Here is a 23454-nt window from a genome sequence, read left to right as displayed (position 1 = left end):
TTCTGTCTTGGAAAACCTCATCTGATGCCTAAACCACTTGTCTAGGTAAGGGCTGTGCTGCACCATGCTCCTGTTCAAGCTCCTTGCTCCTGTCCATGCTCCTGTCTGCTCCTTAAACCTGGACTTCCCTACAAAGATAGCCACAATTCCCATAAAACCCACTGGGGTCCAAGATCTCAGGTATCCTCCTGCTTCTCATACCTGCTCCTGGGGAAGGAGCTCGCTCCAAGCAACATCCTCAGCCTGTCCTGTACCTCTCCGTCCTCCCAGTCCCCTCTCCATCCTGCATCTCCAGCCCCAGCCCTCCCGGGAAAGCAGGCAGGCTCCAGTTAGACTAATACAAATTTTTAATGCACATATTAAATAAATATTTCAATCATTTCATATTCAATTTGTACACAACCAAAAAAAAAAAAAAATCCTCAAGGAAACAGAAAACAAACAATCAAAAAAAAAAAAAAAAAGATTGGATAAAAAGTCACCCCTGGTCCTGGCTCCTATCCAGTGTCTTTGTTTGCCCTCCCCGTTAGGAATAATTGCTTTAACCCTTTGGAGAGAGGCATGGTCCCAGGGCAGCATGTGCAGAGCGGGGCTGGCTGGGGATGTTCACTCAAGGGAATTAACGTTTCCCTTGTGTTTTTTTTTTTCCTAAATAAAAAATTGGGCTTCTGTCAACACAGATTTTTACAGAAAACCTCTAATTTCCCTGAAAAAAAAATAAAAAATTGGCAGTGTATTTCATCAGAGGGCACACCTGGAAGAGAAAGTTGGAAATGAAAGCGTCAACCACAAAGTGAGTGTTACAACAAAACCAGCCTGAAATGGCTCCACAGCAATTTGTAAACTTTTTTAATTAGATGAAAACATCCATCTGATTAAAAAAAAAAATAAACAGAAAAAAGTTCACATTTTCCTCATGGAAAAAAAAAAGATACCACCAGCCTGCTCTTCAGCAGTCATCGCCTGCTGCCCCACTGTAGTAGTTCAGGAAAAAAAAGGAAAATTATAAAAAAAACCCAGAGATGCTCTGGTGGGCGAGAGGTACCAGTCGGTCCAGGACTTTCTGTGAGGTGTCCATCACCTCCTCTTGCTCCCAAGGACAGAAACAAGCGGTGCTGGGAAGGAGCTGGAATGGACCCGGGGGTCCTCGCCTCCGACACGTCCCCTCCCCATCATTTTCAGACTTCTTCATCCTCTCTGGCAAGCATCCGCTCAGTTCATTTAGGTAGCACGTTGCCCCCATGTTTGGATTTTTTTTTTTTTTTTTGCTTGTTTGCTTTAAACGATGATTTTTTTTCCTCTCCTTTCCCCCTAGAGCTACAAAAAAAAAAAAATTACAGAACAAAACACAACCCCAAACAGACTAGACCACTGCTAAGCGAAGGGCTCTTCCCCCCCTTCACCAGTCTCTGAGTGTTTCATCTCTTTTCGAGTTGGAGTACAAAAATAGAGCCTCTTTTTTTTTTGCCTTTTTTTTTTTTTTTTTTTTTTGTAAAAACAAAACCACCCCTCCCCAGATTATCAACAACTACCGCAGGAAATTTCTTTTTTTTTTTTTTTTTTTTTTTTTTAAATCCTCCCCCCATCCCCTGTTGTGTTTGTTTTTTGCTTTTTTTTTTTTTTTTTTTTTTAATAACCACATAGGAAAGTCTCTACGGGTCAAGTCCACCAAGCTCTTAAGCAGAGTCCTCGGGGCTCGGCGAGTCAAGGGCCAGCCCTGGAGTTTCTAGTCCTTTTGCTCCTGCGGTTGAAGGGGTAGTTGAGGAACTCGAAGCGCCGGTGGGGCTCGGTGGTCTGGTGGCCCTTGGGGAGCCGCTTCATGAAGTGCACCTCGCGCTGGTGCTGCCGGGTCTTGGAGCCCTTGCGCGGGCGGCCCTTGCGGGTGAAGGCCATGTACCAGCCCTCGTACTTGGCGTTCTGCAGCGCCGTGTAGTTGTTCTCCAGGACGATCTCCGTGAAGACGCAGTCCTTGCCTTTGCCGTTGCTCTGCACGGGACAGAAAGGGGCAGGGGGGGTCAGCAAACGGGGTTCCTCGCCGCCCCAGCTCGGGTTTTGGTGCTTGTGGGGGGCTCAAAGCTCATTTTTCACCTCTCCTACAGGCCAGGGCTGCCCCAAAGCTATCCCCAGCATGATGCCAGCACCGAGCTGTGGGCCCCCATGTGCAGCGTGTCCCATGCTTCAACCCCTTGTGCGCAACAGGGGATATTTCCCCTGCCAGCACGACCGTGAGCAAACTCTCCATCTCTGCAGCAATTCTCATCCACCTGCCCCATCCCACCCAGAACAGGAGGAGCAATGAGGGGGGACAGCACGTGGTCCATGGGGACGATGCCCACAGGTGCAGGTGGCAGCTGGAGGCCGAGCTCCTCCACATTACACACAGCACCGGGACCAGGGAGAGGCCCCACAGCCCCAGGGGATGGAAAATCCTCCCAGAGAATCGCTGCCCCATGGGGATTTCCCCCATCCAGCCCCCTCTGCCTGAGGGAAGGAGCACAGTGGCTCGAAGGGAGCATGACTAAGCAGCCTGCCCCACGGAGCATCTCGACATTCCCGGCCCTTGTACCATGTAATCGGGGAGAATAGCCCAGCAACCCGCCTATTTGTTCGGGGAGATACAAGGAATGCGCCCCACACGGCACCTGCCCGCCCCTTCCCACCCGCCTGGGCTGCAGGGTGCCTCGTCCCCGTCCTCCGAAATCGAGTCCTGGGACACCCCCATCCCCAGGGGGTGGGTGCCAGCCCCTACCTTGCCGATCAGCTTCCCCTTCTTGTTCATGCAGATGTAGAAACCCGTGGCCGCCCCCTTGATGCGCACGCGGCTCCCGAAGGTGTCGGTCTCCACAATGAGCTTGGCTGGGGAGGAAAGAAATAGAGTGGGGGGGGTCACAGGGATGGAGAGCCCAGCCGTGCCATCCTCCTGCCCTGCCACTGTGTCCCTGCGTGACCTTGGTCACCTCGCTTTGCCACCCAGAGCCGTGCAGGAGCAGCTCTGCCTTGCCCAGCTCCATGTGGGTATCCCAATGGTGTCCCAGCAGGGATCAGGGCACGCGGTGACAGGCAGGGGACAAGCCAGCTGCCCTGCACGGCACGCTGCCAGCTGTCCCCAGCCCACGGGGACACCGCTCTGCGCCTCTCCGCCGGGCCAGGGCTGCAGGAGGAGCAGTGACTTTGCAGCTGGCGGGGGGGGGGGCAGGAAGGGTACGGCCATCCTTTTAATGCCTTTCACCTTTGCGCGAGTCGAGAGGGCGTATTGATTTGGTCTCAGTTTTTTTAATGGAGGCATCGATTGACTTCCGAAGGAGCTATGCAAATCACCGGGTCGATGGGCCGCCTATAAATAGACCTGTCACCTTCCCTCCTGCCTCCGCCCTGGGAACACGAGCCTCGGAGCCCACCCGTCCCCTGGGAAGGGGGAGGATGGGGACGGGGCATCCTTCCCCCAGCCCTGCTGCCACGGCCCCCAGCCAGTTCTCCTCACAGAGAGACCGGGGGCAAGCCCCAAGCACGACAGCAGCTACCTGCTCACACCTCAACAGGGCTGCACTGCGCCAAGCACCAAAGGTTTCCCCATGAAAAGCCAGCTGGGACTGTCCCATCTCACCACCAAAGATCTCATCACCATCAGGTCGTGCCAAGCACCAACACCTGCTCCCATGCACCCAATTCTGCAAGGGAACCTGAGCAGAGTTTGCAGGGCCCCTAAGCACGTGGCACCTCACAGGGCAATGGCTAAGTGCCTCATTTCTGCTCTCCAACCTCTGCCCAGGGGCTGCTCAGCTCCATGGGGCCGTGGTCCAGCCCGCTCTCATGCCCACTCCACGGTGCCCAGCCCCAGAGGGCAGCAGGTTGTTTTATAGGGGGGTGCTTTTGAACAGCAAATGCAGGTTCTGGGTGCACATACAAACTAAACCAAGACTAAACCATGCTCCAGGACCAGACACAAACTGCTGCCCCTCTCTCTGTGATGCCCTGATCCTGCATCCCTCACATCATGGGCGTTTCTGGGGTCAATAGCACAGAGTGGGGACTTCATGCATGTCATCCTACAGAAAATCCCATCCCCAAACTGCCCTGCCCTCTGTTCCACACCCCCAGCCAGGCACAGGTTGTGCTCAGAGCAGAGAAATTCGGGAAGAGACAGCCTCAGCCCACACCAGCACAGCTCAGCACCCGGAGGGACCGTCCCCAAACCGGCCAGCGGAGCCACAGCTCCGAAAACGAACCGCTGAGACAGGGACCCCGATTTATCCATATTGGGGAAAGGGGGGGAAGAATTGATCCGGGAGGCAGTAAAAGGTTTGAGGAGCATTGATTTTTCGCTGCTCTCTCTCTCCAAGAGATAGAAAGAGCAGGGAGGGAGGGACAGAGGAGGAGGAGGAGGGAGGGAGCAGGGAGGCCTCGGCCCCAGCAGGCACAAAACGCGCTCGGGCGATGGATGCGCGCCGCTTCCCTCCCGGCCTCATCTCAAAGGGCGGCCGTGATTTACAGCCTCCGCCTGGGATCGCCGCCCCGCCAGAGCCAGGAGGACGAGGACAACCTGCCACCAGCACCCACACGGCCCCAAGCACGGAGAAAAAACCCTACAGACCCAGGGGGAAGGCAGGCAGCAGGGCTCGCAGCGCCGCGGGCGCAGCCCCGGAGGGACAGCCCGGCCACCTCCGCTCGGAATGAAAAGAAGTCAATCAAATATCGACAATTAAGACATATAACGGGGAACCGCCGGGCTCGATGTGAAGCCGGCTGTAAAAACGTCAGCGTGGGGAAAGGGGTCAGCCGCAAAAATAAATCAACCCCTTCTACACGCCCACCCCAAAAAATCAGAGGGGAAAAAAAATTAAAAATGAAGGGGCTTGGGGAAGGGGGGCTCCTTTCTTCAGAGGTGGGTTTCTGAATAGCAATTTTTGGGGAGACCTTCCCCCCCCCCCCCTTCTGGAGGGGAGCGGAGCTTAACATTTTCAACTCTATTCTTTCTCTTAAGTGACAGATTTATCCCAGTAAAATTATGTTTCATGCTAAAACTTTGAAGGGAAAGTGGCTACGTAAATGCTGAAAAAATGCAGCGAGACACACTTGATCCCCCAACTGGACTGCGAAGAGGAGAAAGTATTCAGGAAATGTTAAAAAAGGTGAAAGTAAGAAGCGTTTTAATAGTTCTTCCAGACATGGGGGCCTCCCTAGAGATTCATATAGAACAATCCTGAACCTCTATTTTAACATTTACAGACTTGCAACTCCTTTAAAACGTTACATCTGAAAAACTGCTTGTTCTCTTTCTGTTTTAGATCAGTCTTCATTTTCCTCCCTTGCTCTTCAACTGCTTAACCTTTTTTTTTATTATGTTTTAATAGAGTTTTTCGAGCCACCGCTAGTCCCCTCCTCCTGGCCTTATTTAAACCTGGGCGTTATTTCAGTATGCACGAGCTGCCTCTTAAAGCCCAGGCATTACGGACCTGAAACAAGACGAGGGTTATTTTATTATTATTATTTTTTTTCATCCTTTTGCTTGGGAAATTAGCTAATGCCCTTTCAATCCAGGGCTGCTCTAGGGTGGGAATAATTTGTCTGGAAGACGGATGCTGTACGTACGGGATAGCGCGCGCGGGGAGCCCGGGCTTTGCCCAAACTGTGAAAAGTTCGGCGTGAAATTTGCAGCCGGAGCAAAAGGAAAAAAAAAAAAAATAGAGAAGGGGAAGGAAGAAAAGTACTTCCACTAATCTCCCCAAGCAAGAAAGGGAAATTGCAGCTAATACCAAAGAACAACAGTTGTGATTCCTGCCTACAGCGCACAGAAACGCAGGCACCTCCTGCCTGCAGAGGGTCCAGGATCAGGCCCCCGGCCCCCAGGCTGTCCCCATAGAGCACAAACAGGGCCACAGCAGCACGGGGATGACACCACTGACCTCTGCAGTGTTTGAGCATCCCCGTGTGTCACTGGCACACTCAAAGTCTCACCTATGGGACTGGTCCCTCTTGCCCAGGGTGCCGGAGTGTTTGGGGAAGGGGTGCCACAAGTTTTGGGGATGGTGTGCCAGAGCTGGCACAATGGCAGAGGGCAGAGACACGGCTCAGGCTCTGGAAATCACAGAGCCCTCCGCTTTGTCTTTTCCTCACCAGCAGCCAACTGCCTCACTGACCCTGCACTCGGGATTTGTTTTGGAAAGGGAGGCACAGGGGAGTCACATCAGGAAAACTCCACTTGGGGCAGCTCTACTTCGGGGCAGGTTTCCGGAGCAGCAGTTCACCTTTTTCTTTTTTTTTCCTCCCACTTCCCTCTTCTCCTTTTAAGTTTTCTATTTCTTTTCCAAACGGAAGTCTCGGAGACTCCCAGCCCCGTGCTGCTCCGAAAGGAGGGCTCACCCCGAGCCCTCCAAGTCAGGTGCGCAGCGCAACCGAGCAGGCACCAGCACCGCTCCCCTCCCTCGGCATGGGGAATGTGCCCTCACCTCCAGTCCTGCGGCCGCTGAGCACTGACCCCTGTGTTTTCCCTCCACGAGCTGAAGGATTTTAATGATTTCTGGCTAACGAACGGGTCGGAAATCATCAATTGCCACGCTGCGCTGCGGACACCTCCCCGGCTGCCCGCCCCCCACCGCGCGTCCTTACCGTGCACGTCCCCATCCTCTGCCATCGCATTGATTTTCTTGTTGTCCAAGATCTGCACATGCTTCCCGCTGGTCCTGCTGTACAGCTGGTAGGTACGGACGAGCCGCCGGCTCAGCTGATCTGTCACCAGGCTCTGCTCCCTCACATGCTGTGTAAAATTAGGTGGGGACTGAACAGTTACCTTTAGGAAATTAAAAAATATACGACACACCATTATAATCTCTACTCCTCAGAGGGGCGAATGGGCTGAGCAAAGATTGCTCGTGGCTGCCCGCAGGGCTTCGTGGAGGCAGGATGGCAGCGGTGCCTCTTGCACCAGCAGTGGGACACAGTGGGACACGGTGGCCCTACAGAGCCAGGACCCCTCCGGCCATGCCCTACAAGGTGCAGGTGACTCGGGAGCACGATGGGGCTTGGCGACCCCAAAGGCCTCCCTGGGTTCAGGGGGTCCAAGCTGGCACCAGGGTCCCTGAGATGAGCATCAAGGCTGGGTGCTGGAGGTGTCCCGGGGGAGAAATGTGTAGGGAGGGCACTGGATTGTGCCCCCGAGGGACCGAGAGATCCCCACACCTTTGTCACCTCCACAGGAGCACCCGGCACACATACCCAAACGGCTGCCCCAGCTCTTTCAACAACTGCCTTTCGTCTGGGTGCCAGGCTCTTTATTTGCTCCCAAGCACCTCATTCACTGAGCTCTTTAAACACAAAACCCACGGAGAAGGCAGAGAGCTACGAGGTGCAAGGAAACCATGCCCCAGCCCGGGCATTTGGTGGCGTGAGACCCCCAGGACCCCGAGGCACTGCCCGTGCCAGCGCATCGCTGTCCCCAGCCCCGGCACACCGAGCCCATCCCATCCAGAGCCACCAGCCCTGCTGCTGCTGCTGCTGCTGCTCCCGGGCTTTAAATGATTTTCAGGAGCAGCCAAACCCGCTCCCCCCCTCAGCTCCTGGCTCCGAGCGTGCACAGGAGTCCTTTCCCCCCTCGTCTCAAATCCCTCTTTTAAGTCTGGAAAGTTTCGCTGCTCCCTGACATTTATAAAGATGTATTCTGAGCAAATGTTGGGAGATGGCTCCTTTCAACATCAGAAGGCTGGGACTACCCCCCGCCACCCCCACGTCAAATGGGAAGATTTCCTCCCGTCTTCAACAACAACAGAAAAACCCAATAAAAGCCGAAGCCGCCGCTCTCCCCGAGCTGCCTTTATATAGATATCTCCCCTTGACAATGTCAGCTCTCTCCCTCCGCTGCTGCGTCTGCATGTGTGTTTCCTATAGACGGCGTTTGGATAATGCAGCGGGATTCTCTCCCGGCTCTGATGAGGGTACCATGTGGAGGAGAGGTCATTAGCCATGCCGCTATTCGGTCTCCATCTCATACTCCAAAATATTACAGCTATGTTTTTACACAACTGCACACTCCCCACGCCTGGTTCCCTTTGCATTTGGGCTGGAAACTCGATTTTTTTTTTTTCCTCCCCCCTCCCCGAGCTTCCAGCAAAATAAAAAGAGGAGCTTAAAGAGCGTTTCCAAAAAGCTTCTGCACCTGTGATGTGCGGGGAAGGGGGGGCTTTGCCCTGGTTTGGGGGCGCACCGCTCCCCCCAGCGCCGTGCCCGCTGCTAGGCGGGTGTTGCACAAGCCCTGCCCGGGCTGTTTCATCTGCTGGTGACACTTCTGTCTCTGGCGATACAAACCAGCGATGCTACAGTCTGACAATTTGAAGCTGGATCAAAACCTACGCTTTTTAGTAAGGAAACAGCTGCTTTTTTTTTTTTCCTCCCCTCTTTTTAATTCCGCTTTACTTTTTTTTTTTTTTTTTTTTTTTTTTTTAGGTGAAGCGGCGCAGAAAAACAACCCCAGACAAGAGGAAAAGGGGGATCCGCGGTGCGATGTAGAGGAAGGGAAGGGGGAAAGGCAGCACCCAAAGCTACTTAAAAATAACAGCGGGCGATCCCCTGAGCCCCGGGTGCTCCCTGCCTGGCAGCTCGCCTCTCCTGCCCCTCGTTTCGCAGCCTGGGGGGCTCCCCCCTCGGGCAGCCGCCCGGCCTCGGCTTTTTCCAGCCGGGCGACTTTTGTCTCCGGGGTTTTAAAGTGTTCCTCCTCCAGCCCTCCCTCTCCCTCCTTCCTTCCTTCCCTCCCTCCTCCCTCCCTCCCCAGCCCGGGGAGCTGCTCGGGAGCCTCGGGGCACCCCCGGACCCCCGGGATGGAGCTGGGGGGGGGGACACAGACACACGAAACAAAGCCGGCGGCGAAGCGGGCGCTTACCTGGGCTTGCAGGCAGAGGACGAACAAGTGCATTAACCTGGAGAGAAGGGGGGGGGGGGGACGGACAGAAAGCAGGAGAGAGGTGTGAGCCGGGGGGCTGCGGGTCCCGGGGAGGTGTGGGGGGGGGACAGGAGGGAGGCTGGAGGCTGCCGGTACTCACACGTAGCTGAAGAGCGAGGAGCAGGGGTCCATCGCGGAGCCGGTGCGGGGCCGGGAGCCCGGGACCCGGCGGCGGGGAGAGCCCGTTTTGGGGCGGGGGGACCCGCGGGGGGGCCAAGGGGGGCGCGGCGCTGCCTCGGCTCCTCGCCTCCTCTCGCCCTGCCGGCGCGTCCTCCTCGCCCCGAGGAAAGGAGGGCACAAGCGGCTACAGAGGGGGAAAAGCCCACCCGTCCGCCCTCCCAGCCCCCGGGGGGCTCACGGCTGGCGGCCCCCCCCTCTCCCTCCCCGACCCCACCGAGGGGAGCCCCCCCCCCCCCCACGCCCCCTGTCCCCCGTCCCGTCCCGCTCCCGGCCCCGAGGTCCCGGGGGGGGGGGGGCGGGCACGGAGCTCCCGGGGGGGGCCGGCCCCCAAAAGGGGGGGGTGGCAGCCTCAAGGGGACCCCCCCCTCCGGCGGTACCTGCCGAGGTGGGGGGGCTCCGGGCCGCTCGGAGCCGGCGCTACGGGCGCAGCCGCCTGCGGGCTGCTGTCCCCGGGCCGTGCCTCAGTTTCCCCATCTGTAAAATGGGGGCTTAAGGGCTGGTTGGGGGGGGTGAAGGGGGGGAGATGGAAGCCCTGGAGGGTTTTCCCCGCTGGGGACACCACCGCTCCGCAGCGCCTTGTGGATTGGGGCCGAGCGGGGCGAGCCCTCTCGCTGGACGTGCCAGACATTAAAAGGATTACCGGGGCGGAGGGAGGGAGGGAGGGAAGGAGAGGAGGGAGGGACGGACAGGACCTGGGGGGGGGGGGGTGTCGGATGGAGGTGGGGGGCAGGAGTTTCGAGAGGCTGAGCAAATACCGCAGCCGGGGTTGGGGAGCGGGGCAGCGGGACCCCCCTTTCCTCCCCGAGCATCCCCCCGGGGCTCTTACCTGCTGCGGGCACCGGGCAACCCTAGAGCCGGCTGAGGGGGGCCACGAGGGGCTGGGGCTCAGCCCCACAACCCGGGCAGGGCCTCGGAGGGCTGCATTGTGCCGCCGAGCCCCGGCGGCTGCTCCCGGCCCCGCCACCTGTAGCGCACCGGGGCGGGGGCTGCGGCGGGCGGGCGGCCCCCGGGGCCCGGTACCTGGCCGGGGGTCGGCGGTGGCGGTGGAGGTGGCGGGGGCAGCGGCGGCGCCGCCTCGCTCGGTGCTGAGTGACAGCCGCTAATTTGCCGGCCGGGCCCCGCTGCCGGTCCCCGAGCTCCCCGCTCCTTCCTTTATCTTATCAGAGCCCATAATTACAATTGCTATTTTGTTTTCCTCGAATCAGCAATCAGCGCTATCTGCCGCCGCTGGGAAGGCAGCTCCCGGCAGCCGGCCTCTGAGTGACAGCACACACGCACACTGCACACACACACACACACACACACACGCTTGTGCACAGCCCTCCTGCACACACACGCACAACCCCCCGCACGCTCCCCGCACCCACTCGTGTCCGTGCACACGCACAACCCCTGGGCGCGCACCCCTGGACGCGCACGCAGCCTTTCCACCCACACTCAGCGGCCCTTTGCACGCCCCTCTTTGCACACTCACCCCACACACACCCGTAGGGAGTCCCCCACCACACTCACGAAACGCTTTTCTCTCCCCTGGGCACGCTGATGTCCAGTTTGTGGGGTTTTCCCCTTGCTTGGGCACCCCAACTCCACGTGCGCCCACGCCTCGTCCCACCACACACTGTGTTTTACCCCAAAATGCTGCCTACAGCCACCTCAGTGGGTGTCCCGGGGGTCAGGTACCTAGAGCTCACCCTCTCTTGCCCAGCACCCCACAGCTAGGCACAGGAACCTGGACATTGCCCCATCCCCAGGCTGGCCCCACAGAGCTGATGGAGAAACAAATCCCTACATCAGTATCGCCAGACCTAGCAGCGTGCAGGGTTATACATGTAGGGTGGGTAGCCACCTCGTTCTGCCCCAAATTTCCCATAGGATCATCCTCTTGTGCATTTTATTCCCCATTTCTTAATGCAAAAGGAAAAAAAAAGTCTTGGGCAGAGCCTGCGTTTACCTGGCAGACTTCAGGAGCACCACCAGAACAGGCAGGATCGGTACTGAAGATGCTCGGTGAAGCAGAAGAGGGCTCCCACAGGCTCTGCTCGCTGGTCCAGCATGGAATTTGGGAGAAAAACCATCAAACTGATGTGCTGAGGTGCGGGTGAGGCAGCTCCCGTGCCCATAAATCTGTCTGGTTAGGGAAAAGCAGGCAGGGATGATGAGATATACCTGATGCTCTAAAGTAAAAAATAATTTAAAAAAATAATTTAAAAAATTACTTTTCTATGCATAAAAATGAACAAGGTTTAGGCACAACATCTCTTTCCTAGATGCTGCTCATGGTCACGAGCAGCCAGCCCCATTTTAGCCCCCGTGGGTACGGGGCCAGGCCACGTGCCAGGCTGCACCCCCCCGTCCGACACGATGTGCACGACAGCGCCGTGTCCGGAGCAGCCCCGGCTGCCTCCAACCGGGAGATTTACAGTGTCCCAGAGGGGGTCAGAGGCAGCCGGGAGCTGACAGCTCCGTGTGTGCCCCCTGCCCTCGGCAAACAGCCTCAAGTGCCAGTCGTGGCCGTAAAATCGGGCCGGCACGGGATCACCGGGGGGCGGCCACACTTGTGCTGACACGGGGTGACAGACGATGCTCCCGCTCCTGCCAGCAGCCCGGGAGCGGGGCCAAGGCCTCCACGGCCACATCGCTCCCACCTTTGGGTAGGTGAGGGGCACGGCAGGATGGTGAGGGCAGCACCCCGAGCAGGGACAGGGACCACAGCACTGAGCCTGAGCAGCAGAGGAGAGCAGCATCCCACCACGGGGCCAGCCTGAGGGCGAGGAGAGCTCCTCTCTGCAGGCACGGTGGGGTTGGAGAGGGTGCAGAGCAGTTCTCTGAAAGGGGACAGAGGGACAGCACCAGCAGGGTGAGGGCAGGATGGGGCTGATGTCTGATTTCATGCAGACGGGGACACCAGAACCCTGCAGCTGAGCGTCTCCCTCCTCTCCGACACCACTTGATGGAGAGCCAAAATTCATGGAAACCAGGAGTTTGCAACACTTTACAGCCAGGTCTGGAGGATGCTCAGCCATAAACCACCCCAAAAGCACTCGGAGTCTTGCCACAAAAGCCAGAGGGACGCCAGCCCCAGCGCTCTTACCCTGCCCAGCCCGAGCCCCCTGCCCGCTGATCCCACACGGCATTAATGGGGCGTTGCGGAGGCAGCAGCAGCTCCTGCATGGCTGAGCGGTGAGCAGCAGCCCCGGGGCGATCCCACCGCTCACCATTAACCCGGCCTTCCCCCAAAAGGGAAGGAACTGGGCCGAAGCCCCCCAGGATGTGTTACATGGGAATGACCTTGTCTGCGCTACCCACAGCGCCGGGGCCGCCCCGGGGCAAGCCAGGAGCGGGGAGGGGAGATAGAGCCCGCTCACAATTCCCTTTCCTCTATTCAATTACGAGCAAAAGGGCTGAGGAATGGTTTGTAGGTGGTGGGAACACCAGGCCGGGGGAATAACCCCATGCTCAGCCCCCTGGAGCTGCACCCACCCCTGTGTAGGACCGGCCAGGGCGCCGTGGCCCCGTTAGGTCCCTCTGACAGCCTGCTCGCATGGCTTTTTTTCATGAAATAGGTACTTGCCTCTGTCTTTTGGAGATGATTTCGCCACCTCCTGCCCAGCAGCTTTCTGGAAACGTGCTCGTGGAAGTGCTGGTGAGAATATCAGCTCCGTCATCCTCTGGTGGCCACGTGCTGAGACCCACACGGTGATGCTGCTGTGGATTAGAGCCACTGAGGCTGGGCTCCTCTCTCCACCCATCTCTGCTCCACCTGGGTGACACGGGAAGGAGCCCACATCAGCAGGGCCAGGCTGGGGCTGCTCACAGCCATGGGAAGCTCAGCTCCTGGTCCCCACCCGGGGAGCATCCCCAGCCCTGAGTGATTTAAGCCCCAAATCAGGCGTTTTTGGGCAAATCTGCTCTGTGTGTGGCAGGGGTTGGTGAATGAGCAGCCTGTCCACAAATAACCATGGCACATCTGCATGGAAAAAGGGTGACACGCGTGGAGATATGTGTGAGGGTGCACACACGTGGTGTTTGCTCACACCCACCCCATTCCTCCCCCCTTGCACTGACCAAAGAGCCTCTCCAGGACCCGGACCTAGCACATCCCCAGCTGGCACAACCCTCCCAGCACCATCCCCATGGGCTGCAGCACCAGACAGGGCTGGGACAGGGCTCAAAACCAGGCTGGGTGCTGGAGGGGCTCCCCCAGCCACCCAGGAGCTGAGCCAGAGCCCCCAAATGCCAGCCCTTTGCTGCCCAGCTCCCAGCCAGCAGCACCAGGGGATTTGGCTTGGGGTTGGGTCCTCCTGGGAAGAGGAAGCCTGCACCCATCCCCGGTGCCTACGGGTGCTTAGGGTCTAAGCCTAAAGCTAACAGCAGTGGCCGGGGGGCTGGCGGCCGGCTGTAACTCTACCTCCGTTTGTTTGCTTACAGCATCCACCCAAAATGCCCGTGTGTGTCTCCGGGCCCCTGTGTCAGTGGCAGCTGAACTGCTGACCCCAGGAGTTTGCAAAACACCAGGGTTACGGCCCCTTTGACATCCCAGCCCGGCGGAGACACCGCTCGTCCTGACCCTGTCCTGGGGATCCAGGCCTGGGCACCCCACATGGGGAACAGGGGGACATGATGGGACCAGTGAGAGCAAACCCCAAAGGAACAGCGGGGTAGGCACGCTCCCACTGCACCTGCTGTGCCTTGTGCCAACCCCAAGGACCTGCCCTAAATCCCCTTACCCAAGCCCATCCCTCCAGAGAGCCCCCACAGCACCAACGCAGAGCCACCAAGGGCACCACGGAGGCCAAATCCTGCCCGTTCTGGGGCTGCCACCAGCGGGGCTGGGATCAGGGAACCACACAGGAGGGTCCAACCGACCTCATATCCTCCTTATATCCCCTGCTCCAGTGTCCCCCAGGCACCACCCCGTGCGCCCCCAGCATCTCCTGCTGCAGCCCAAAAAGCCACGGGGGTCCCGGGGGTCCCAGCTCCAACTCTACAAGCGCACAGCTCCCCTCATAGGGCTGGGGACGTGTCCCCCTGCAAGCAGAGGCACCGACCAGCTCTCACACCCTGCGAGCACCCGGAGCAGAGCCTGTTTGGGGCTGTGCACCCAGCAGCTGGAGGACCCCCATCCCCTCCTGGGGGGCCAAAGACCCTCCAGCCCGGATCCAAGCACCAAAACGACCCCAGCCCTGAATTTTGGCCTCTCCAGCAGACCGGGCTGCCCCCACACAGCGCACCAGGGGCATTTTGCTGGCTGTAAGGTGGTGGTGATGGGTTGCAGCCTCTCCCGGTTGCAGAGGGAAGCAGAGGCAGGAGCGGAGCGCTGATGGAGCAGGGGACCAGCCCCACCTACAGCACGGCCACAGCTGCGCCTCCCGGCCAGCCGGGGGCTGCTGCCACATGCGGGAACATTTCTGGGGTTCGAGAACAGCTGGGACATCACAAGGAACACCTCTCCCTGGCTGTGATCAGCAGAGCTGCCCCCCATCCCTCTCCTCCATCCCTGAAAGTCAACTCACGCTTGACCCCTGAAAGGAGGGAGTCCCATGGGCTGGCTCAGCACAGCCACCCCAAATCCCTCCCCGAGCACAGCAGGCTGCCAGGGTGCCCGGTGCTGCCAGAGCAGGGAAGGATCCATCCCCTGGGATGTCAGCGTGCAGAGCCCTGAAATGCAGCAAAAAAAGGATGCTCGGAGGCAACCACCTCCCAGAGAGACCCCACAGCCACCTGCTTTGGGGCATCACTTGGCTCCCGGGGCACCAACATCTCCACCACCCTATGGAGGAGCTCTGGACCCCACACCCTTACCCACACCCCACGTATGCACACACACACACCCTTATTTTCCCCCTACCCCCTACAGAACAACGCAGCCCTCACACCAGGAGCACCCCAAGCCTCCTGCTCCCCCCCAAACCCCCCAGCCCGGCCGTGCCCGAGCTCACCTGCTCTCAGGCAGCCCTGTTTGTTTGCCCAAGGTATTTGCAGCCGGGGGCACCTGCTTTGATACCATCAGCTCAGCGAAGGAAGCTGCTCACCTAGCGTGACCCCTGTAATCCCATCCTTCCCCATCAAGCGCCGTGTGCGAGCGCAGCCCCCCCAGCACTCACCTCCCAGCACATCCAGGCTGGGGAGAGAGGAAAAAAACGTCCCAAAGGCACCGAGAGCCCCTGGCAGTGGTGCAGGAGCTGGGAGAGCTGCTCACCTCTCTGCAAAGTGCCTTGGGTGCAACCCTGGCTGTACCCATACCCTTACAAACCCCTATTCCAGGCCCTAAATCCATCCTCTCCATCCCTGTGAGAGGCTTGGCCAGACAGCCCCAGCTCCAAAGCTTTGTCCCACGTCACCCCCTGCTACATCCCAGCATCAGAGCCCGCGGAGCTCGCTGCCAGGTGGTGGGGAGGCTGGGGTGCAGATTTGGGGTTTGGAACCGGGCAGGTCCGCAGACCCCATGCAGGTTTCTATAAGGTCCTGTGCGCCCCTGCCCTGAGCATCCCAGGGGCTGCCCGGCCCCCAGCCCCTCTCCAAGGGCCAGAGGCACCGCGCTGCCCGCCTGCCATCTAGCGGTCCCCAAGAGGGACCCGGCAGCCCCCGCCGCCTCCTCGGCCCCATACACGCACCCAGACCCCCACCCTGTGCCCCCCTGGCAGGGATTGGTGTCACCCCACTGTCCTGGAGGGCTGGGGTGTGAGTGGTTTCCCCCTGGGCTTGTTAAAGGGTGTTTGGGGCCAGGACCCCGCTCATAACCCGAAATGGAGCAGGAGCAGAGGGTCTGCCCCAGAGGATTTCCTACCAGAGTCCATACAGCACAAGAAACTCGATGGCCCAGGGTACCGAAAAAGGCCAGCAGCATGGCTGGAAGGGGCACGGTGTTTCTCAGGGACAGCAGCAAACAAGAACTGGGACAGGCATTGACCCAGGGACGCAAGGAAACCCCTGGAAAAACCCTTAGGACAAAGCCAGCTGGGCTGCCAGCCCCCAAGGGTGTGAGGTGCCAGCTAGCCAAAGCACAGGGAGCCCCAAATCCCCCCCAACCACATCAGGGCTTCCCAGCAAAGCTCAGCCCCATGCTGTGCAGCTTCATCCCTCCTTGGGATGCTGCTGGGGCGAGGAGAGCAGGACACGGGGCGAGGAGAGGCCATGGGGTGAGGATTCACCTCCTTGCAGGGACAGCACCCAGGTGGAGCAGATATAGGGCTGGGGCCCTGAGCAGCTCAGCCCCTATCCCTTGGTGCCCCAGCTGCAGAGTTTATGGGACAGAAGGGAGGTCCTGAGCCCCTCCTGGGTGCTCTGCATCGCAGCACCTCCACGGGAAGCAGGGGGACACAGAGGAGCATCTCCCACCGCCCTGAGCACGGGAGGAAGCTGCCAAGCCACCAGACCTGACACCGGAGACCTTTATTCAGTGTAAAAATGTTTCCTTACAAAGCAGGCTGACCCCCAGCCCCTCTCCAAATCACAGGCAGGCTGTGAGCTGTCAGCCCACGGGTGAGGGTGCAGCCTGGGCCCCGGTTCCACGCTTCCAGGTGTATAAAAACAAGGTGTGAGGACAGAAAAACAGCCAAGAATGAGTGAAACTGCCTCTGCCAGGAGGAAGGGTGCACAGGGCAGAGGTCCAGGGCAGCACAAAGGCACAGGGCAAGGAGCACCTCCACCACCCCCAGCTCCCAGCGGAGGGGTGGGGAGAGGGGATGTGCCAGCAGCACCCCTCTGGGGTTGGGATCAGCCTCCTAGGGAGGTGGGGAAGGAGACATCCCAGTGCTGGGAGCTCAGCACTCCCCAAAAAAGGTCCAACAGAAAAATAAAAATAAAAACACAAAGCAGCAAACGTCGAGGTCCTGGCAAGAGGTGTCCGAGGTAAAAGTCATCCAGGAGGAAGTCTCAGCGAGCACCTGGGGGAAGAAGAAGCAGGCTGAAAGCAGCAGCCTCCTGCAGGGGGTCCCACTGCACAGCCCCCCCGTGGCAGGGCAGCACCCCCCCCTCTCCGCAGGGCTGCCCAGCCCCTCACCTTGCCCGCAGCCACCCTTACTGCTTCCTCCTCTCCTTCTTGGCTGGCACGATGGGGGCAATCTCCTCCTCTTCCTCCTCAGACATGTCCTCGTCATCGTCATCCTCAAAGGAAATGTCCTCCCTGTGCGCTGGGACACACAAAGAGCTCTGTTACCCACCTGGGGGGGGGATCTTCAGCCCTTGCTCCTCCCCAGCCTCTCCCCAGGCACGAGCCCTTACTGATCTGGTGCCAGCCAGCGAGGTGCACGGGGCCGGAGCCCGCTGCCAGGCGGAAAGTCACCGGGGGCTGCAGCTTGAAGTTGTCCAGGCTCAGCTGTGAAGAGATGGAGCCGAGTTAGGGGCAGAGGAAAGAAGCAGAGCACCCCGTGCGCCCCCAGAGGGTGCTCAGCCCTTGCTGCGTCCTTCTCACACCGCCCCTGCCCGGGAAATAGGCAAAACCCTCAGCCCCTTGAGGCCACCCCACTGATGCTGGGGCTGGGAGGGGGGTCTGGGGCCAGGGCTGACCCCACAAAGCTGGGCAGCAGCACATACCCACACAGAGAGGCTCTGGGGGCACCTGCAGCCAGGCCAAGGCTACCAGGGCATCTCCCCAAAGGCAGGATCCTCATGGAAAGGCCTACAGGCACCCAGAGATGTCCAATTCCCTGCAGCTCTCCCGTTTGAGCCTTCAAAACCACCTCTTACCAAGGGCTGGCACGACAGCTTCAGGTTGGCCACGGGCACGGCGATCTCCTGGTTCTCGTGGTTTCGCCCCACCACCTCCACCACGTTGCACTCGTCCTTGGCACCTTCCGTGAGGCAGACCTGGGTGAAAATGGAAATCCTGGGTCCTGCTCCCCCAGGAGACACAGCCGGGGCTCTCCAGGGGATAAGAGACCCGCAGCAATGCCCCAGCCCAGCTGCCACGCGAGGTGAGGTGCTGCTACTCAAAGCAGGGGATGTGAACCTCTGCTCATGCTGGCTGCCAGCCCCTGGGGTTTGTTCTCGTCTCTCTTACCACAGACAGGGCCAAGACGTGGTCAGAGTCATCTTCCTCATCCACCTGAAACGTGTAGGATTTGGTACTGGCAGTCAGCTCGCAGCCTGGAAGCAGAAGACAAAAAAGACGAAGTGAGAAGCGTCCCCAAGCAATGTGTACCCAGCACGACACCCTACAGGGACAAAACTTGGCGTCCCCAAAACAGCCTGCCCCCAAAACCCCACAGAACAAGGCTCATCCCCTCCAGAGTGCTGCAGAGCCAGGTCACCCTTCCTTAGGTAGGGAGAGAGGCAGCAGACAGAAATACTCTGCTCTCCCCAACATCAGCGAAGTTTTGCTCCAGGGAAAAGCTAGAAGTAGAGGCAAAAACATTGAGGAAGAGATGTGAGAGGTAAGGAACAACCCGAGGGGGCAGGGTGCTGGGAGTTGGCAGCAGGAGTCCCGAGACATTTTATTACGTGCGTCCAAACAGCTGCAAGAAGAAGGGAGAGGCAAAGTTACATCCTGAGCTCTTACAGTCAGGATTCAGCCAGCCGTGGCGAGGAAGGGCAGGCAGAGCACCCTGGGCGTGCTTGCTGGTTGCAGGATGATTCACCAATGTGAAGCAGAGGGGGAAAAAAAACGTGGGGCCGAGCCCTGCGCACCAGGCACGGCATTTCCAGCCGAGAGAGAGAGAGAGGAGAGGCACGGGCCTCAGCAAACAGCTCGGGGCGAGCCCCGTCCCTAATCCTGCTCACAAATTCAGCTCACGGGGGAGAGGAACGAAACCCAGCTGCAGGAAAGCCTCGGGGGCTGCCCCACTTCGCAGCGCAAGCGGTGGCCGAGGAGCTTTGGGCTGGCCCCGGACACGTGCGCGCAGCCGGAGCGCCTGGAGAGCGGCGGGGGGACGGGGGGAGGAAGGGGAGGAAGAGGAGGAGGAGGAAGAGCATGGAAGAGGACGAACATGGAAGAGGAAGGCCCCCCCGCCACCTCCACGTGCCCGGGGCCCCCCCGGCCCTACACGTGTGCCTCCGTCCCGGCCCTACACGTGGCCCTCCCCAGCCCTCTCCGTGCGCCCCCGGTGTCCCCAGCCCTGCTTTTTTTCCCCCCCACGTGTCCCCTCTCCCATCCATTCCTCCCCCACGTGCTCCCCCCGCCTCCGACCCGCTTGCTAACTTTCCCCCAAACCTCCCCAAAATCTCCTACCCCCCCCATCCCATTTATTTCCCCTCCTAAATCCCCCCCCCCCGTGCCCCTCACCGAAGAGGACGCTGCCGGGTGCGTGCGGCTCCATGTGCGCGGCGCAGGGAGTGGGGCGGGCAGAGCCGAGCCGAGCCGAGCCGTGCTGTGCCGGGATGCACCGCCCCGTGCCCGCCCCCACACACCCCAAAAGCCTTCAGAGGCGGCACCCAGCGGCTGCCGAGGGAAGGGACTGTCCCCTCCGGTCTCCTCCTGTCCCCTCTGGTGGCTGGGGAGCGCAAGGGGCGCCCCAGAAGGGCTGAGGGCAGCGCGCAGCTGTACGCGGTGAAATGCCGCATTTATAGGGTTTCTTATAGGGTTTCCGTTTCCTCGCTCTAAAAGGCGAAGGGTGATTAGCCCAGGGGGATCCTAATGGCTTTTCCTGGTAGAAGAGTTTTTCTGGGGGAACAGGGAGTCCTTAGGAGAGGATCCTAAATGGCAATTGGGCTGTTCCCTACCAATCCTAAATGGTAGGGAACAGCCCAAAAGTCAGCTTGGGGGCAAGAAACATCAGTGCAAGGGGGGTAAAGGAGTAACGGGGAGGGGGCACAGCTCATCTCCACTGCTTGGTCTCCAACCCCAGAGACTGTGTGCAGTACACCGGCCTCCACCTGCAAAGGAAGGGAAGGGAATGTCCTTCATCACCCAGCACAGGGAGCAGAGCAGCCTCCTCCACGTTTTGGGGGGCAGAAGCTGCACTGAAACAGCTCCCTTTAATGGGGCAAGCTCCCGCCGCATTCTCAGTCAGAAACTGGCCCCGCTCCCGCTGCAGAGGAGACCTCCACCAGCCTGCCTTCTGCACTGCTCCAGCTGGAGCCGGCTCAACAACAACATGACAGGAGCTCTGAGGAGCTGAACCGAGGCCCAGAAAAAGACCGGCGTTACACAAGCGCACCTTGGATGCCTCTGAACTCGCTTCCTCCCGCAGCAGCTCCCGCGGCCATCTGGCTGCAGCACACAGCAGAGCCATGTGCATCTGCAGCCACGCACCGGGAGCAAAGGAGGCGAGGAAAATTCTGCTTCATGTTCCCTTAAAGGAAAAGTTCTCAGTTCAAGATCAAGATCAAGCCTGGCTCTGAGGCTGGGATGAGATTTGCAAGGCGTGGGTGCAGCTTTTCTTTCCTTCAGTGCCTACCTAAGGCCACTGTTATGTCCAGAGCACATCAAGGAGTAAAGAAAATGTGAATCCCTTCTTGCAGAAGGGATTCTGCAACAGAGGGAGCAGGGATGCCTGTGTTTGTAACAGTTTCCCAACTGCTCGACACCGAGAGGCAAGTGGAAGCAGTTCTGGGATCCACCCACTCCCCAGTACATTTTCTTTAACTCTCCCACCGTGCCAGCTGAATATCAGAGAGCACAAATTACTGGCAGCAAAAGCCTTACCTGCTCTGTGTTGTAGGGCTGCAGGCAAAGGCAGTGGGCACGAGACAGCCAGCCAGCACCTCCTGTCAGTGCACAGTGAGGATAAAAGCAGAGAATTCGATCCTTAACTGGTAACGCACACATTAAGCCTCAAAACAGGCGGTCCTCTTCCTCCTGAGCACGTCAGATATTCCAACTGACCATATTAACACCTGGCAGCTATGACCATCCTCAGCAGCATCAAGGCACAAGTTTCCACATCCCATTCTTGCTGTCCCACACCAGTCAGACAGGACGTCCCCCAAAACACACAAGGGTGTGCCAGCTTCTCTCCCTCTCTAGCTCTGCAACCCCAATTTCCCCCAAATTCTGCAGGAACCTCCCTTCTCTCAGCTCACATCACCCACAGGTGTCCACGCTACATCTCTGTTCCCTCCTATACCACCTCCCACAAAGAGGGGAGCATCACACAGCCCCCTTCCCCCCTCAGCCTTAACTCCAGGGTCACTGCTCTAACCTCCCCCCCCCAGCCATCCTCTGGTCTGCAGTCACCAGCTACAGACCACAGCTCCCACCAGACACATGCCTTCAAACACAAACTAAATCAGATTTTGACCTAAAAATCATTTTTTAAAATTTGCTTTTATTCCTGTTTGACACTATAATCTACAACTCAACTCAGAAAGCCCCAAAACATAAAAAGCTACTCCCCAGGAAGATATATACACATATAGATTTTAAACATTTTTTAAAGCAGACAGCTCAAAGTCCAGAGACCATTTGCCTCGCTTATTTTTGGCTTCAGGTATTCATTGTTCCCAGGACTGGGGGATGCACAGAATGACTGCTTTGGAAAGTACTGCGATCACTATGTAGAAGTTGTAGAAATGACTGAAGTCCCTTTCATGCTGAAAAATTCACCCTGCACAGATTACACACGTTTTTTCAGGCCTACCCCTGAGCCCTTGGAATAGGATATTTGGTCCTACTTACAGCAAAGAATCCTAGAAACAGGCAAATAAATTGTAGCTACTGATGACAGAGCGTAACAAACTGCTCATGGGGCAGATGGGTTCTGCCAACAGCCATTCCAGCAGCAAGGTCCCGTCCCCCATGGCACCAAACCCAACATAGAGCAGGGCTCTGACAAGTGCAGTGGTTCAGACAAAACACCACAGCACTGAACAGCTAGCATGGTCTAGCATGTGGCCTGCAAAGAAAAGATGAAGAGCTGAAGAAAATGTGCTTGTTTAGCATGGGAAAGAGAAGACTCAGATATTGGAAGGTTGCACTCCCCATAAGAAGAAGGTACCAAAATGGAGCTGGGCTCTTCATGGAGGTGCTCAGCAGTACAGCAAGCTGATTATCATAAAGAGAAACACCCTCCCATGAGGACAATCAAGGAACAGAACACGAGCCGTGCTCTGATTTCTGATGTTTTTAAAAGAACTGAGGGTCAAAATTCCAAGCAACTGGATTTGAACCCCATGCTGATTCTGCTTTGAACAGAAGGCTGGACAAGATGACCACTCAACATCTCTTCCAACCTGGATTATTTAATGTTAAGAGGTACAAAGCAAATGAAAGATCACTATTTTATTTATTTTTGAGAGCATTTTCAATTCAGAAACCATTGCAGTTGCTCTACTACCATCAGATCTACCTGTGACTTCTCACGCATTCAGTCCCAGAGCAGACCACTTTGTTACAACAAGGAAAGAACACACACACAATTACAGCTGCAATTGCTAATTTGAGAGATTATTTCCTCTGCTGCTAAGGCTATCTGCCAATACTTACCTAGTCAAGTAATTTTCATTTCATTGCTGAATCAATTGAAGAACACTTATGCCAATTTTCAAGCACTTCCCATGCTCAGTGATCTCTTCAGTGCTCTAATTCCGTGACAGAGCAGTGGCTGCTGCATTTAATCAAAACAGCCTCCCTGTATTTTCAATTGCTTTTGCATACTTGATTCACAGCACGCATTTGAGGAAGGGTGTGATCCAAGACCTTCCCGTTTTTGCAGTTGGCTTACTTTGGACATAGCCAAGTCACTGCCATTTCTGCAGCAACTTCACGAGAAAGGCTGCAACACCACAGATAGCTACATGCAACACCTGATATTCTGAGGGAAAAGTATCATTTTAATGTAACATGTGCTTACTGGATTAGGAGAAAAGATTTGAATTACTAATCTCCCTACTTAGTTTGAATATTATGTTCTACACAACTGTGAACTTCTATGGCAGGTGGAAGGATGTTAAAGCCATTCTTGTGAAATGCCCTTAAGAAAAAGCTTTTTTTTTTTTTTTTTTTTAATAATTAAATACACCCTTTTACTTGGCTGTAAAACTGATCTCTTTTGCTTGGTGGTAATTCTTCTACGCAGGAAGTTGCTTGCTTTAGCCCATTCCCTGGGTATTTTCTTCCTCATTTTGTTGCCGCTGCCAGGCTGATTTGGGTTTCAGTAACTCTCAAAACCCAGCTGCTGGCTAGGAAAGAAAAAGGCATGAAAGGGTAAACAAGTGCTGTTGCAACAAAGTTCCCACCAGCTTTACCAGACACCAAAGATTGCCTTGAAAAAAACAGATTTTTACAAAAACAGGTAACATTCAATTGAGCACTGCCACTCTGAAGATTTTGGAGTGAATATTTTTGAAGGATCTGCTATGATAAGCATCAGCACAGGTAAGTGTCCACCATGCAACATTGCCACCACCAAAACCCACGAGAAGCTTCTGTGACAGCTGATCACACATGGCGTGATGCAACACACTGC

The 23454-nt window shown here is 57.3% G+C and overlaps 2 protein-coding genes across 3 annotated transcripts; both read right to left on the bottom strand.

Annotated features, from left to right (window-relative positions):
• Positions 1 to 832: 832 nt before the first annotated feature.
• FGF8 (fibroblast growth factor 8) lies at positions 833 to 9141 on the bottom strand. 2 transcript variants are annotated; one of them, XM_084526660.1, is made up of 5 exons: positions 9030 to 9141; positions 8870 to 8906; positions 6607 to 6787; positions 2750 to 2856; positions 833 to 1986 (listed from the first exon to the last, which is right to left on the bottom strand). In XM_084526660.1, the coding sequence occupies exons 1-5, from the start codon at positions 9059 to 9061 to the stop codon at positions 1705 to 1707; spliced, it is 639 nt and encodes a 212-aa protein (XP_084382786.1). In that variant the 5' UTR covers positions 9062 to 9141; the 3' UTR covers positions 833 to 1704. The 2 variants fall into 2 exon arrangements, with proteins under 2 accessions (XP_084382786.1, XP_084382787.1); XM_084526661.1 differs by having other exon boundaries at positions 6607 to 6754.
• Positions 9142 to 16486: 7345 nt separating this feature from the next.
• Positions 16487 to 19746, bottom strand: NPM3 (nucleophosmin/nucleoplasmin 3). Its single transcript, XM_084526664.1, has 6 exons — positions 19332 to 19746; positions 18111 to 18196; positions 17798 to 17917; positions 17333 to 17426; positions 17112 to 17241; positions 16487 to 16995 (listed from the first exon to the last, which is right to left on the bottom strand). Exons 1-5 carry the CDS (start codon positions 19363 to 19365, stop codon positions 17129 to 17131), a joined length of 447 nt encoding a protein of 148 aa, XP_084382790.1. The 5' UTR covers positions 19366 to 19746; the 3' UTR covers positions 16487 to 16995; positions 17112 to 17128.
• Positions 19747 to 23454: the final 3708 nt, after the last annotated feature.

Source organism: Aythya ferina (assembly GCF_964211825.1).
Source record: "Aythya ferina genome assembly, chromosome: 7".
Classification (NCBI taxonomy): Eukaryota; Metazoa; Chordata; class Aves; order Anseriformes; family Anatidae; genus Aythya; species Aythya ferina.
The sequence above is the reverse complement of the archived record's forward strand: the minus strand, read 5'-3'. Positions and strand labels throughout refer to the sequence as shown.